Source organism: Glycine max, chromosome 18 (genome assembly GCF_000004515.6).
Source record: "Glycine max cultivar Williams 82 chromosome 18, Glycine_max_v4.0, whole genome shotgun sequence".
NCBI lineage: Eukaryota > Viridiplantae > Streptophyta > Magnoliopsida > Fabales > Fabaceae > Glycine > Glycine max.
In genome coordinates this window covers 14889779-14904018 of record NC_038254.2, presented here as the reverse complement: position 1 = coordinate 14904018, position 14240 = coordinate 14889779, and the positions used below count along the sequence as shown (strand labels likewise).

At 30.4% G+C, this 14240-nt stretch overlaps 1 protein-coding gene across 1 annotated transcript; it reads left to right on the top strand.

Annotated features, from left to right (window-relative positions):
* The first annotated feature begins 392 nt into the window (after positions 1 to 392).
* On the top strand, positions 393 to 9587 carry LOC121173929 (protein MAIN-LIKE 2-like). Its single transcript, XM_041011778.1, has 5 exons — positions 393 to 530; positions 641 to 753; positions 8426 to 9277; positions 9384 to 9468; positions 9546 to 9587. Exons 1-5 carry the CDS (start codon positions 393 to 395, stop codon positions 9585 to 9587), a joined length of 1230 nt encoding a protein of 409 aa, XP_040867712.1.
* Positions 9588 to 14240: the final 4653 nt, after the last annotated feature.

Genomic DNA, 14240 nt, shown 5'->3' with positions numbered 1-14240 from the left:
TCTCGACTTTCTTGCCTGTAAAGCCGAGGAATGGACCGGTGTGAGGGTAGACAATGTCGGATGAGACCTCGAGTCTCTGAAGGTTTTCCAATACAGGATATCAACGAAACTGCCCTAGTCATTGAGGACCCTGGACACCATGAAATTTGCAATGATGATGGAGACAACCATAGGGTCATCTTGAATGACGGGGTTGATGCCCTTGAAGTCCATGTCCGTAATGGTGATAGGAGGGAGACTTCACTGTAGGGGTGTGATGGCAAAATTAATGTCGATGTTTTGGATGGCGCATAGATAACATTTTTGGGATTGGTTGGATTGTCCTCCATAGGAAAATCTTCCCGCAATGATCTTGACTATACCTCTAATTTTTTGGGTGGGTTCCTATTCTTATGGAGGTTGTCGCTCACGCCGTTGTTGTTGGTGTCTTTGTTTGCCTCCATCTTCCGCTCTTCTCTCGGCTGCTTCCTGGTTCCTATTTTGCTTCTCTTGATGACCTCCGGGTCATGCTCCTGCTTGGTGATTGTCTGGTCTCTTAACAAACTAGACTAGTTACCCAGCTTGTGTAAGTTCTTCTATCTTGTCCTTTAAGGCCTAACAGTCTTCAGTGTTATAACCAATATCGCGGTGATATTTGCAGTATTTTGTTGCATCTGACCCCGACTTGGGAGGTTTCATCTGGGGTAGCCGGATGGGTACCTCTAGTTTGAAAGCTTCCTCCAAAATTGTGGTGCGATTGGCCGTTAGGAGTGTGTAACACTTGTACTTGGGCTATTGATGGATTGACAAGTGCACCAATTCATCTCAAGTAGTAAAATAAAAACGGAAGTCCAAGTGTTGAATCCACAGAGGATTTATTTGTCCTTAGATAGATGAATATTTTATTAATAAAAGAAGTTAAAGAAAATTATTTTCAAAAGGTTATGAGAAAAACAAAAATTTAAATTGACAGAAAATTAAATCAAACAAGAGGGAAATTTAAACAAGAATTTAAATTGCTTAATTAAAGACAAAAGAGATTAGAAAATCCAATATTCTTGTAGAAGAAAATTCAGAAGATGAGAATGTTGAGAACTTAGCCTACCAAAGCTACTCTTTGATGTAATGTTAATGATTTTTCTCTATTTATAATTATTCCAATTTACACCTACATCTACTAGTATATTCTAACTTTGCTTGTCATAGCTGCCGGATGAGGATGTGAGTCTGATAGGGGGGTCCTGCATTTGAGGTCAGACCGAGTGCTGACCATGGATGAGAAAGAAAGAATTGTATCATGAATGCCTCCATGATAGCATAAATCAAAGGAAAAAAAATGCTTTTTATTTGTTGAAAATTAGAATTAAGAACTTGTAAGTAAATCATGAATGCCTCCCTTCGCCATGAAAATTAACTTACTCTAAATTTATCTATTTTTTTATTACAAGTTAATATCAAACAACATTACAATTATACAGGGACAACAGAATTGAACCGTAGAGTTCAGAGTTGCTCCAAAAACTTGGTATGTGATTTATTTATTCCTTTAATTACAAGGTTGTAAAGTCTTATTTAGGTGATAATGGAATATTTGGTAGGGTTGTTTAAGTAACAAAGTTTCAATCTCTATATTTGATAAATAATTTTTGTCCCACTACTAAGAGAAGGAATATATATATTCATCAAGGTCTTACATGGAATGAGTCCAGAGACCAAATCTCAAATTCTTCGTAACATGTCACTACCATGTTCATATAGCAAACGTTTAGAGACAAACTTAACTACTTCCATTTCATCTTCTATTAAAAAATTTCCATCCATACCATAAGTTGTCATTTGTATAAGTTCAACAAAATTGTAATATCATTTAATTATAGTATAGTCACAAAATAAATATGATCATAATAGACATTTATGAGCACAATAACAGCCAAGATCAATAGGAAACTTAATAACAGTGAGAATTACATGTTTAAAGATTAAAATGGCTCAATTAAAAATAAAGGCATTTACAGCTTTTAGTGACATGGGAATATGACAATAAAATTCTATGAAAACAAACAACTCACTGTGATGAAAGGGAGTGAAAATGGCAAGATGATTCAGCAGCCATGAGCCCATGAAATGAATTGGTAACAGTTTAACACGTTAAATCCAACTTGTGAAGTTATTTGCTTGGGCAACAAATACTCCCAAGTGAATCAAGAGGAAACTAGTACGTAGTTTTGATTTTGACAGTTATTATTCGCAGAAAGTGTGAATTTGAGCTTTCACTCTAGAATGTAATTAAACAACAAAAGATACTGTTTTTTTTTCAAATATAAATAAATTTTAACTAATTTTACCTTATTTAATAAGCTTACCTTTAAAATATATTATTATAATATACTAATAGTGTGTTTTCCAGTGCTATTCATAAGTGAATATTTTGGTGAGGAGAAAGTAAATCTTATATATATATATATATATATAGATTTGATATATGATAATGTCTTAAGAAATTGTTTAAGTACTGTAAGGAAACATGAATCTATATTAATAACTACGAAATAAGATTACTTTAGTAGCATATTTACAATTTCTATAAAAAAAAATGTCATAGTAATTTGTATATAGAGCATAAAAAAAATTGTAGTTAAGCTACATGAATCACCTAGAGCAAATGACAACTACAGATAGAACAAAATGATCTAATTAATGATAGTAGCATAAATTGTTATTGGATTTTTCTAATATTTTCAAAATAAATGATGATTTCGTCTGAGTCCTTCACATTCTCTTGCCATTTAAAACTACTTGGCCATTTGTCATTGTTTCATCCTACATCAAGGCGAGATAATCAACTTTGAAAAATGTTAATAATATATTCTTTTGAACATGTTTTTTTGATTGGTTAAATTTTTTTAAATACAAAAGATAGTGGATTCTATATAATATTTAATGACTTTTTTTCATAATTTTATACATTCCAATCAATTTTAATCAATACTAGAGTGTGTTAGAAAGAGTGCCTATTAGAAAATGTGTTGATAGTACTCCTCATCAACTTTTACTTTCATGTTGATGCAATGTTAGAAAAGAAATTAATAATTTTAATTTAATATTTAAATTTTAATTAAAAAATCATGTTATCGACATAATAAACTATAACTTAATTCGTAAATCTATTTGATACAAATAGATAAAAATGAGTGGTTTAATCTTTTATCTATCGAATCAGCTTTTTCTTTTGAATAGAGAAAACATTACAAAAAACATTTTTTATACAACATTTAATTTTTATATTAAATAAAAATTTCTATATTAATAAACTATTGACTATATCATTATGCATAAGAAAACTGGCTACAATATTTTTTTAATCTAATTTCATTAAAAAAAATTTATCCAAATCTATATCATGTAAATATATAATTAGGTCATTTAATTCTCTATTTTTTAAAATTATAAGCATGCATTGTTATAATTAAAGAGTAAAATATATTTGTGAAATATAATCATACTATATTGTCTCACTTAAATATGGATTTAAATTTTCCTAAACCCACTACTCAAAATATAGAAAAAGAATAAAGATTTATGTTGCTGTAAAAAAAAAAAAGCTTTATGTTACGATAAATATATTTTAGGCAAAGATATCCGAATAAATGTGGACAGCAATTAATGAATTAAAAACAATTATATCACTTAAAATTTTTGCAATAGAAGATACTTAATTTATTTAGGCAATAAGATACTTAATTGACTATATTAGTCATCAACTTCAATTTCTATTATAAATAATAAATTATAAAAATATTAATAAATCAATGACAATATTTATATTCATTATTAAATAATTATCAAACTTTGTTGGTCAATCTCTAAAAAAAATATTAAATAAGTAATAATAATATTTTTTTCACATTTCAAGCTTTATTTAAAATTAAAACTAAATCATATATAAGTTGATCGACAATTATTTTCATAATGTTTAAATAGCTCATTAATAATTATAAATATATATTCCACGTTTTGATTTAAAATAAGTTAATAACACCACTTAAAACTTTTAACTAATTAAATATAAACAAGTACATTTTTCATCTAAAGTGTTTATCTAAGTTTCATGTGTTATAAATATTTAGCCACCAGATTTAGATATTAATAAAATTTCACATTTATGTATAAATATGATAAATTATATTTAAATTAAATTATAAAAATTTATAAATCTTGTAAACATAGATATTAATATTAAATCACACACACATATTATGAATTAACACTAAAATGGATATAAAGAAAATCTTATACATAATGGTCAATTATTTTTTTGCAACAATACAATAATCTAAAATATATATTAAGGCTATAATCGGTAAAATTAGTTAAAAAGTTAACTAAATGTTAAATAACTAGTCGTAAATGAAAGCTTGCTGCTGAAAATTAGTTTATTAAATTATAAATGGTCGGTATCGGTTAAATTAGATGAAAAGTATAAAATGATATAAAAATAGAAATCATAATTTTTTTTAAAAAGGATAATCAAGAAATTTAATAAATATATTAAGGATAAAAAGAAGAAAAATATAAAAAAATTAGAAGTTAGTATTTCAAAAAACGTTAAAAGTTATTAAAAAAATTTGTTTACCAAATGGTTAAACAAGTTTTTCAGTTAATAAAAAAAATAAAAACTAGCTAAAATGTATTGCCGAATATAGCTTAAATATCAATGTATTATCTCTATGTTCTTAAATATAAGACTTTTTAAATTAATTTACACTCTTTAAGAAAGTTAGTTAACTTAGACTAAGTTCGACAAAAACTAACTAAAAACTCAAGAGAAACTAAACAACTACCTGAAAGCTAACTGAAAAGTATGAAATGAAAAAAATAATAAAATAATGAGTTATCTAAAAAAAGATAATTGTAAAATTGGATAAATATATCAAGAATAAAAATTGAAAAAAATATAAAAAGTTAGAAATAGAAGCCAATATTTTAAAAATACTACTTCAAGTAGTGTTTTAAAAAACTTTAGAAGCTAATAAAAAAAAAACTTATCTAGTGAAAAATCAAACAATATTTTCAGTAAAAAAAATCTAGAAGTTAGTGGAAATACCTGGTAGAACATAGCCTTAATATCCTTGAATAATTGAAATTCATTGTCTTTCTCTTTTCATTTAATTACTTTCTAATTAATTAATTAATATATGTTAATTTTTTTCTCCCATCCTTATAATAGAGAGAATAGATTTTTATAATATTTATTGTAAAATAATTAAGGATATATTAATAAAAAAATAATTAATAAAAAAATTTGATAAGAGTCTTATAAAACAGAACAAATAAAATTGAAAAAAATATATATTTAGGAACGAAGGAAGGAATTAACAATTTTATTACTTTTATATTTCTATTACAAAATGTAAGAAAATATAAATTTTTTTCTTTCAATAAAAATAAAAATTAGTAATTAAGTATATTTATAATATTCTATATTCAAGAATTTATAATATAAAAGTAAACATTTATTTCAAATACTTTGCAGGAATCAATTTGTGTAGAGGTATGTTTTTTAAAATTTAAAGTAATTTGAAGACTCGGCTTAAAATAAAGAATTACTTAAACTATTGATAAAATGATAAATGTAAAAAATATTATAATATATTGTTGCAGATAATGTACTGTGAGAAACAGATTATAATTGATACGAAGATATAGACGTAAAAAGTATTTTTTTTTACCTATTTTATATTTAATTATTGATTATTGATTTGAATAATTTTCCTATTTAATAATTTTTGTATACAATCATAAGTAATTTAAATTAGATGGTCATATAAAATTCTTATTTAAATTAAATAAAGATCAACTATAAATATCCTTGGACGATTAAATAAAAAACAATTATTCAATTATAATTGTTTCCTTTCTAAATTGTATTATTTCAATGAGTGTTGTGAAAATGCCCTGGGTCGGCCGGTCGGACCGGTTCGGTCAGGTCTCGAATCCCTTACTAGTATGAGAAAGCAATCAGATCTGAAATATATATGATCCTATTTGGCCAGGTGAGAACCGGTTGGTTTCGGCAAAACTCGGTAACACGATCGGTTTTGCAAACCTAGTCTGGGTTGAGCACGCTTTTTTTTTTTTAAAAAAAAATATCGCAAAATGGCGCTGCATTTTGTCATGTTGATGAATGATGAAATATTTCCGTCGTTTCCCTCTTCCCTGAGTTCGTTCCCTGATGAATATTTTATTTAACAATCTTCTAAAAAAATTATATTTAAAAATCAATATATACTTGAAGATCTTTTCATTTAATTTCAACTTGCTTTGATTTTGTGCATTGTTAGAATTTGATAAATATTAAACTTTCTAGTAATGGATTGATTAATTAAATTATATTATACATATAATTTATTTTAATATATATGAGATTAAATCGGACTAATTGCTTATTCACTAGTTTAACCATTACTAATTCGGTTATTCGGCCGAGTTTAATAACATTGATTTCAATCAAGGGGGATTTAATTGAGCATGAGTTATTATAAATTTTTTAGCATTATTTTTTATACCCACAAATTAAAAAAAATTGTATTATTTCAATTAAACTTTCTTCTCCAAAATAAATGTTGTAATAAATTATTTTCACAGTAACTATTTTCACTTAAAATTAAAACATGTCCAAAAAATTTGACAAAAATAATTTCCATATCAAAGATTTTAAAATTAGATGACTATATAGATTTTATATTACTTTACATAATAAACATGATTATTATATATTTTATATAATCATGCACATGCACTCAGTTTTGAAAACTGGACTAGTCTCGTTAGTCCGATCAAGAACTGATGCTCTAGGACAAAAACACTAAAAAGGGGCTTTTTTACAAATTATTTATAAAAAATGGGCTCTTTTGCAATTATTTCTGGGGGGGTCTGTTTTTTTATTGCAAAGCGCCCCCCAGCCAGGCGCTTCCACTGTGCGCGTGACACGTGGCACAGGCGCGGCGCACGAGGGAGCAGCAGGTAGCGCCCCTGACGCAGGCGCGTCTGGTAGCGCCCTGCCACTGGGTGCGACTGGTGGCGCCCCTGCACCAGGCGCAACCGTAGGCGCCAGCCCCCCACCCCCCCACCCCCTCCTCCTGCCCGATAAAGGCCCCCCCCCACCCACCCCCTCCTGGTCCCCCCTCACCCCACCCCCTCCTTCTCCCCCAAACTCTCCTCTGTCTCAAGCTTGTTCCCCCCCTTCGAACACTCCATTTTTGTTTCCATTCTCCCCAGCAAGGTATGTTATTTTTTTAATTGTTTCAAATTTATTTATTTTTTATAAATTGTTATATTTTATTATTTGTATGTTTTTTTTTTGCAGGTGGTCATCTTGTGTACAAGAAAATTGTATTAACTTACAACATAACAAGTTTATTTTTTTATCTTTATATATTTTTGCTGTTAGTTTAATTTGTTTATTATTTTAGTTATTTTTTATTAATTATATAATAAATTATTTATTTGTGTTACGGTTGTTTAATTTTTAGAATATAAATTTAATTAACATTCATAATAAATATTACTGTAATATTGTTATTAGGCGTATTTAAAAAAGAAAGGCATATTATTATTATATATAAAAAATATATATATACGTGTTCTTATATTATTTTCTGAAATTGGTGAAATTGAGGAAAAAAATATATATATTTTCTGAAAGTTGAGAAAAAAAATCCTCAATGTGAAGAAATTATTTTTATTTTATATATATATATATATATATATATATATATATATATATATATGTTTATTGAAATTGCTGAAATTGACAAAATATATATATATATTTTCTGAAAGTTGAGAAAAAAAATTCATCAATGTGAAGAAATTATTTTTTATTATATATATATATATATATTGAAATTGCTGAAATTGACAAAAAATTATATATATATATATTTTCTGAAAATGAAGAAAAAAATTCTGAATGTGTAAAAATTATTATATATATATTATATATATATATATATATATATATATATATATATTGAAATTGCTGAAATTGACAAAATATATATATATATTTTCTGAAAATGAAGAAAAAAATTCTGAATGTGTAAAAATTATTTTTATTATATATATATATATATTGAAATTGTTGAAATTGACAAAAAATATATATATATTTTCTGAAAATGAAGAAAAAAATTTCTCAATGTGTAGAAATTATTTTTTTAAATTGTTAAATATAAAAAAAATATATATATATATTTTCTGAAATTAAGTAAAAAAATTTATAAGAAAATTTAAATTATTGTTTGTTTGTAAAATTTAAATTACGTGTTTTTTCTAAAATTTAAATTACGTGCTCGTTTCTAAAATTTAAATTACGCGTACGTACTTGACTTTATTTATTATTTATGATATGTGTGACTATTAATTTTTTTTTCTTTCTATACAGGAGTTTTAATATGGCTAGTTCGTCATCTTCTCATCATTATGACGTGGCATCTGGACCATTAGAGGATGATTTATTGTGGATGCAAAAAAATCATGTATCCCAACATATTTGGAATGGTGCTAATGATAGGACATTAAAAATTCGACGAGCCACACCACTGTACAATCATAGAGAAGCACCGCCCGAAGAAATTATTCCTCTATTACAAATTTCGGGTTTGTACCCGATAATGAAATTGGCGCAGCTGAAAGTGAATGGAGCATTGGTGAATGCTTTTATTGAAAGGTGGAGGCCAGAAACGCATACATTTCATTTGAAGTGTGGAGAGGCAACTATTACACTTCAAGATGTTTCTGTGCTACTTGGTATTCCTGTGGATGGAAGACCATTAATTGGAAATACAAATATTGACTGGTTTGAATTGTTTCATGAATTATTGGGTGTCATGCCTGACGATGCTGCAATTGATGGGAACTCAATTAAATTGAGTTGGTTGTCTTCTCATTTTGCAAATATTCATGATTTTACAGGCAACCAAGAAGGCCTTGAAAGATTTGCTCGTGCTTGGATCTTACGATTCATAGGAGGGGTAATGTTTGTTGACAAAAGCAGCAAACGGGTGCATTTGAAATATTTGCAGTTTCTGAGAGACCTTAGAGAGTGCAGCAGTTATGCATGGGGAGCTGCTGTTTTGGGTAACCTTTATAGAGAGATGTGCATCGCAACAGACTATAATGCTAAATCAATAGGCGGTTTCACTCTCTTGATTCAATTATGGGCATGGGAACGATGCCCAACGTTAGCCCCCTCAGTTATTCCTCCACAACAACAAAACGCGCCACTTGGTTACAGGTATACTTTCCTTTACTATTTTGAATTCATTATTAATAAACATGTTGGTTGATGTTAATCATTATTCTATGTAACATTTTATTTTGTTATTTAATTTTTTGTGAAGATGGTTGGGAGGTGAATTGCATCACATAGGCAATGACAATTTAATTGAGTTTCGTCGTAAATTAGATGTCATGAAACGCGACGAGGTAACAATTTTGATGTTTGTTTATTAAATGATGTTGTATTTCTTAATTAATTTATTAAATTTAACTTTTATATGCAGTTTGTATGGGTCCCTTATGCTGGACATGTGGAAATGAATTGAGTCAAGTTTGTTTTTTTGGGTCTGTATTATGGACATGTATCATACCACTTATTTGTTTTCAAAAAGTGGAATGGCACCAGCCGGATAGAGTCATGAGACAATTTGGAATGCAACAACCTATTCCGGGACCAGTAATGCAACCCAACAACATACATGACTTGACATTAAAGGGAAAGGAAGGAAAAAATTGGATGCGACTAATGCAACCCGCGCTTAATGAATGGAATAGTCGCTATGAAAGGAGAGTAGAGCAGACGCCGCCACAAACAGGGACCCTCAGTCTGAACTCTGAATATATGAGGTGGTACAGGCGTAAAACAAAAGTTTATGTCGACCCAAAACATGCAAGAAGAGGACTATTGGTATACATTGTCCATTATAATTTAGAAAAGAATGTTGCGCTTATTTAAGATTATTTTAATAACTATTCATTTATTTTCTATGCAGGGTGAAATCGCCGAAACACTACATTTTATGGTGTCGCCTGTTGGGAGAAGGGTTTTACTTTTGACGATTTACTGCCATGTATCGAGAAGATCACTCTTTTGTCTGAGGAAGAGGATAGGATACTTGAGGCACATGAAGATGCTCCCCCTTCTCAGCCACAATTTGAACATCAACAGTTTAATATACTACGGCAAAGTGTGGAGACTCGAGGCTTAGCGCGACGTCGGGAAACTGTTGATGCAGCAACATATAGTTTGCCTCCGATGCCAGAACGACAACATGGAATGTATTACACACCGCCGGCATTCACCCAAGAACCGTCTCAGATGCCGCCGATGTATTCATACCCACATGATTTTCAACCAGGGTATAGTTTTGCAGGCATATTTGGGTCCTCTCCTTCTTCAACGGAAACTCCTTCATTTACCCAAAGTGGTCAAGTATCGACCCCAAATGCCCCACTTGCTGGTCCGTGGAATGTACCTGGAGATATACCCGACATGGACGACTTATTAGGGGTCGATTTACGTCATGATTTCTCTGTCGAGGCTGACCAAGTGGATGAAAGGGCGAATCCTAGAAGAAGAAATTTGCATTTCTGAGAGACCTTAGAGAGTGCATAGTTATGCATGGGGAGCTGCTGTTTTGGGTAACCTTTATAGAGAGATGTGCATCGCAACAGACTATAATGCTAAATCAATAGGCGGTTTCACTCTCTTGATTCAATTATGGGCATGGGAACGATGCCCAACGTTAGCCCCCTCAGTTATTCCTCCACAACAACAAAACGCGCCACTTGGTTACAGGTATACTTTCCTTTACTATTTTGAATTCATTATTAATAAACATGCTTGGTTGATGTTAATCATTATTCTATGTAACATTTTATTTTGTTATTTAATTTTTTGTGAAGATGGTTGGGAGGTGAATTGCATCACATAGGCAATGACAATTTAATTGAGTTTCGTCGTAAATTAGATGTCATGAAACGCGACGAGGTAACAATTTTGATGTTTGTTTATTAAATGATGTTGTATTTCTTAATTAATTTATTAAATTAACTTTTATATGCAGTTTGTATGGGTCCCTTATGCTGGACATGTGGAAATGAATTGAGTCAAGTTTGTTTTTTGGGTCTGTATTATGGACATGTATCATACCACTTATTTGTTTCAAAAGTGGAATGGCACCAGCCGGATAGAGTCATGAGACAATTTGGAATGCAACAACCTATTCCGGACCAGTAATGCAACCCAACAACATACATGACTTGACATTAAAGGGAAAGGAAGGAAAAAATTGGATGCGACTAATGCAACCCGCGCTTAATGAATGGAATAGTCGCTATGAAAGGAGAGTAGAGCAGACGCCGCCACAAACAGGGACCCTCGTCTGAACTCTGAATATATGAGGTGGTACAGGCGTAAAACAAAAGTGTATGTCGACCCAAAACATGCAAGAAGAGGACTATTGGTATACATTGTCCATTATAATTTAGAAAAGAATGTTGCGCTTATTTAAGATTATTTTAATAACTATTCATTTATTTCTATGCAGGGTGAAATCGCGAAACACTACATTTTATGGTGTCGCCTGTTGGGAGAAGGGTTTTACTTTTGACGATTTACTGCCATGTATCGAGAAGATCACTCTTTTGTCTGAGGAAGAGGATAGGATACTTGAGGCACATGAAGATGCTCCCCCTTCTCAGCCACAATTTGAACATCAACAGTTTAATATACTACGGCAAAGTGTGGAGACTCGAGGCTTAGCGCGACGTCGGGAAACTGTTGATGCAGCAACATATAGTTTGCCTCCGATGCCAGAACGACAACATGGAATGTATTACACACCGCCGGCATTCACCCAAGAACCGTCTCAGATGCGCCGATGTATTCATACCCACATGATTTTCAACCAGGGTATAGTTTTGCAGGCATATTTGGGTCTCTCCTTCTTCAACGGAAACTCCTTCATTTACCCAAAGTGGTCAAGTATCGACCCCAAATGCCCCACTTGCTGGTCCGTGGAATGTACCTGGAGATATACCCGACATGGACGACTTATTAGGGGTCGATTTACGTCATGATTTCTCTGTCGAGGCTGACCAAGTGGATGAAAGGGCGAATCCTAGAAGAAGAAATCCTGATAGGCAGCTAGAAATTGGGACCGGCCATGTGGAACTTCGTCGCGGCATCACAGACATAGTGATGATTGATTAATAATGAGTTTACATTTTCCGCATGGTTACATTCATGTACTGTATTATTTTTTTCATGTGTTTCATATTGTCTTCTACTTTGTATGATTTTATTTCATGTTAATTTATATTATTGTCACTTCAACGTTTCAATCTTATTGTGCAATGCTTTTAAAATAAATAAAAATAAATAACCATAATGTTAATGACACATAAATCAAAAGTGATCTCTAACGTAATTTAATGGCCAAATCAAAAAAGAATTGACCAAATCAAAAAGCATTTTAAAACATTTTAGGATTTCAAAATGTATTTTATTGAAAATGTACTTATATATACTTCAAAAAGAGAGAATAATAAAATATAAAAAAATAACAAATAATACTAATAATAAAAATGAAAAAAATTTAAATTTTTGATAAACAAATTAAAAAATATACAATTTAGAGTGTATAAAAAATAATCTTATTGAAATTTTGGGGTGGGGGTGTGGAATATAAAAAATAACAAATAATACTAATAAAAAGATGAAACAAAATTTAAATTTTTGATAAACAATATAAAAAATATAAAATTTTGGGGTGGGGGGTGTGGGAAGAGACTGGGGGTGTGAGAAGAAGAGGCTGGGGGGGGGGGGGGGGGGGGGGGGCTGGGGGGTGTGGAAGAAGAGGTTGAGGGGGGGGCAGGCGCCTGGCTGCCCTGCGCTAGCCGTAGCGCCTGCAGCAGGGGCGCCACCAGTAGTGCCTGACCCCTGGGCCTACCAAAGGCGCCTGCGTCAGGGGCGCTACCTCCCTGTGCCACGTGTCACGTGCACAGTGGAGGCGCCTGGGTGGGGGCGCTTTGCAATAAAAAACAGACCCCCCCGGAAATAATTGCAAAAGAGCCCCTTTTTGGTAAATAATTTGTAAAAGGCCCCTTTTGGTGTTTTTGCCGATGCTCTAGCCTTGAATTGATTGTGATTGAGTCCGTCCACTCCGGTTTGATTTAAACTGGTTCTATGGTTAAACCGATAATCCGACCGAATTGCCTCGGTAAACCAGTTTAGTTGAACCAATTGACCCAATATTGACTATTTCTCTTAAAAAAAATAAAAATTTAATATAAATGAAAAAATGTGATACACTTAAGAATTAAATCAAAGACTTAAAAATTATTTAATGGATCAACTTATTATCAAACTATGATGATTAATTATTAACTTTTGACACAATTAATACAAAAATATTTATATTTTATATTACTTACACCGGTTTGTTTTTTATTATTGACCTACTAACTCGACCAATGATCCATCAAGTCAGTGTCTCAACTAGATTGATTTTTAAAACACTACATGCACTATCAATGAATTACTTACTTAAAATCAATTTACCCGTTAAAATATAATTTGAATATGGAAGAAAAATATTATTTAAAAAAATTAATGCAATATTTGTGATAAATTATTTACTGATTCAAAGCAAATACTTATTATTTTTATATTTATTAAAATGTACATAAATGATAATTAAAATATATCTATTAGTTTCCTTTTTAATTTTTGGTTATTTGTTTAAGTGTATTTAGAATTACAAGACTGACATTTAAACTTTAGACTAACTTTTTTAGGGGATTTTCCCTGGTAAATAATACTTTAAGGGGGGATTTGATTAAGTTTTTGGTTTTTCGAAAATCATAAATTGAAAAACTTAGTTTCTTATATTTGGTATGCATTTTAAAAAAATAATATTCATGGGGAGGTGAGAATCTTATTTTTTCAAGTTAATTTTTTTATTACAATAAAAAAATCATGTTGTTTTTTTATTAAATTATATAATATGGTACATAATTAAAATAATTGGTAAAATATATGTAATTCTTTTAGGGACTTCTTGGATTGAGATTTTAAGAAACTGTTTTGACATGAAAAAGTTTGTGGATTTTAAAAAATTATGTAAAAATGTTATGACTTTTTAATTTTTTTTTAAAAAAAATTATGATCAAGATTTGATAGTTTATCTCACGCA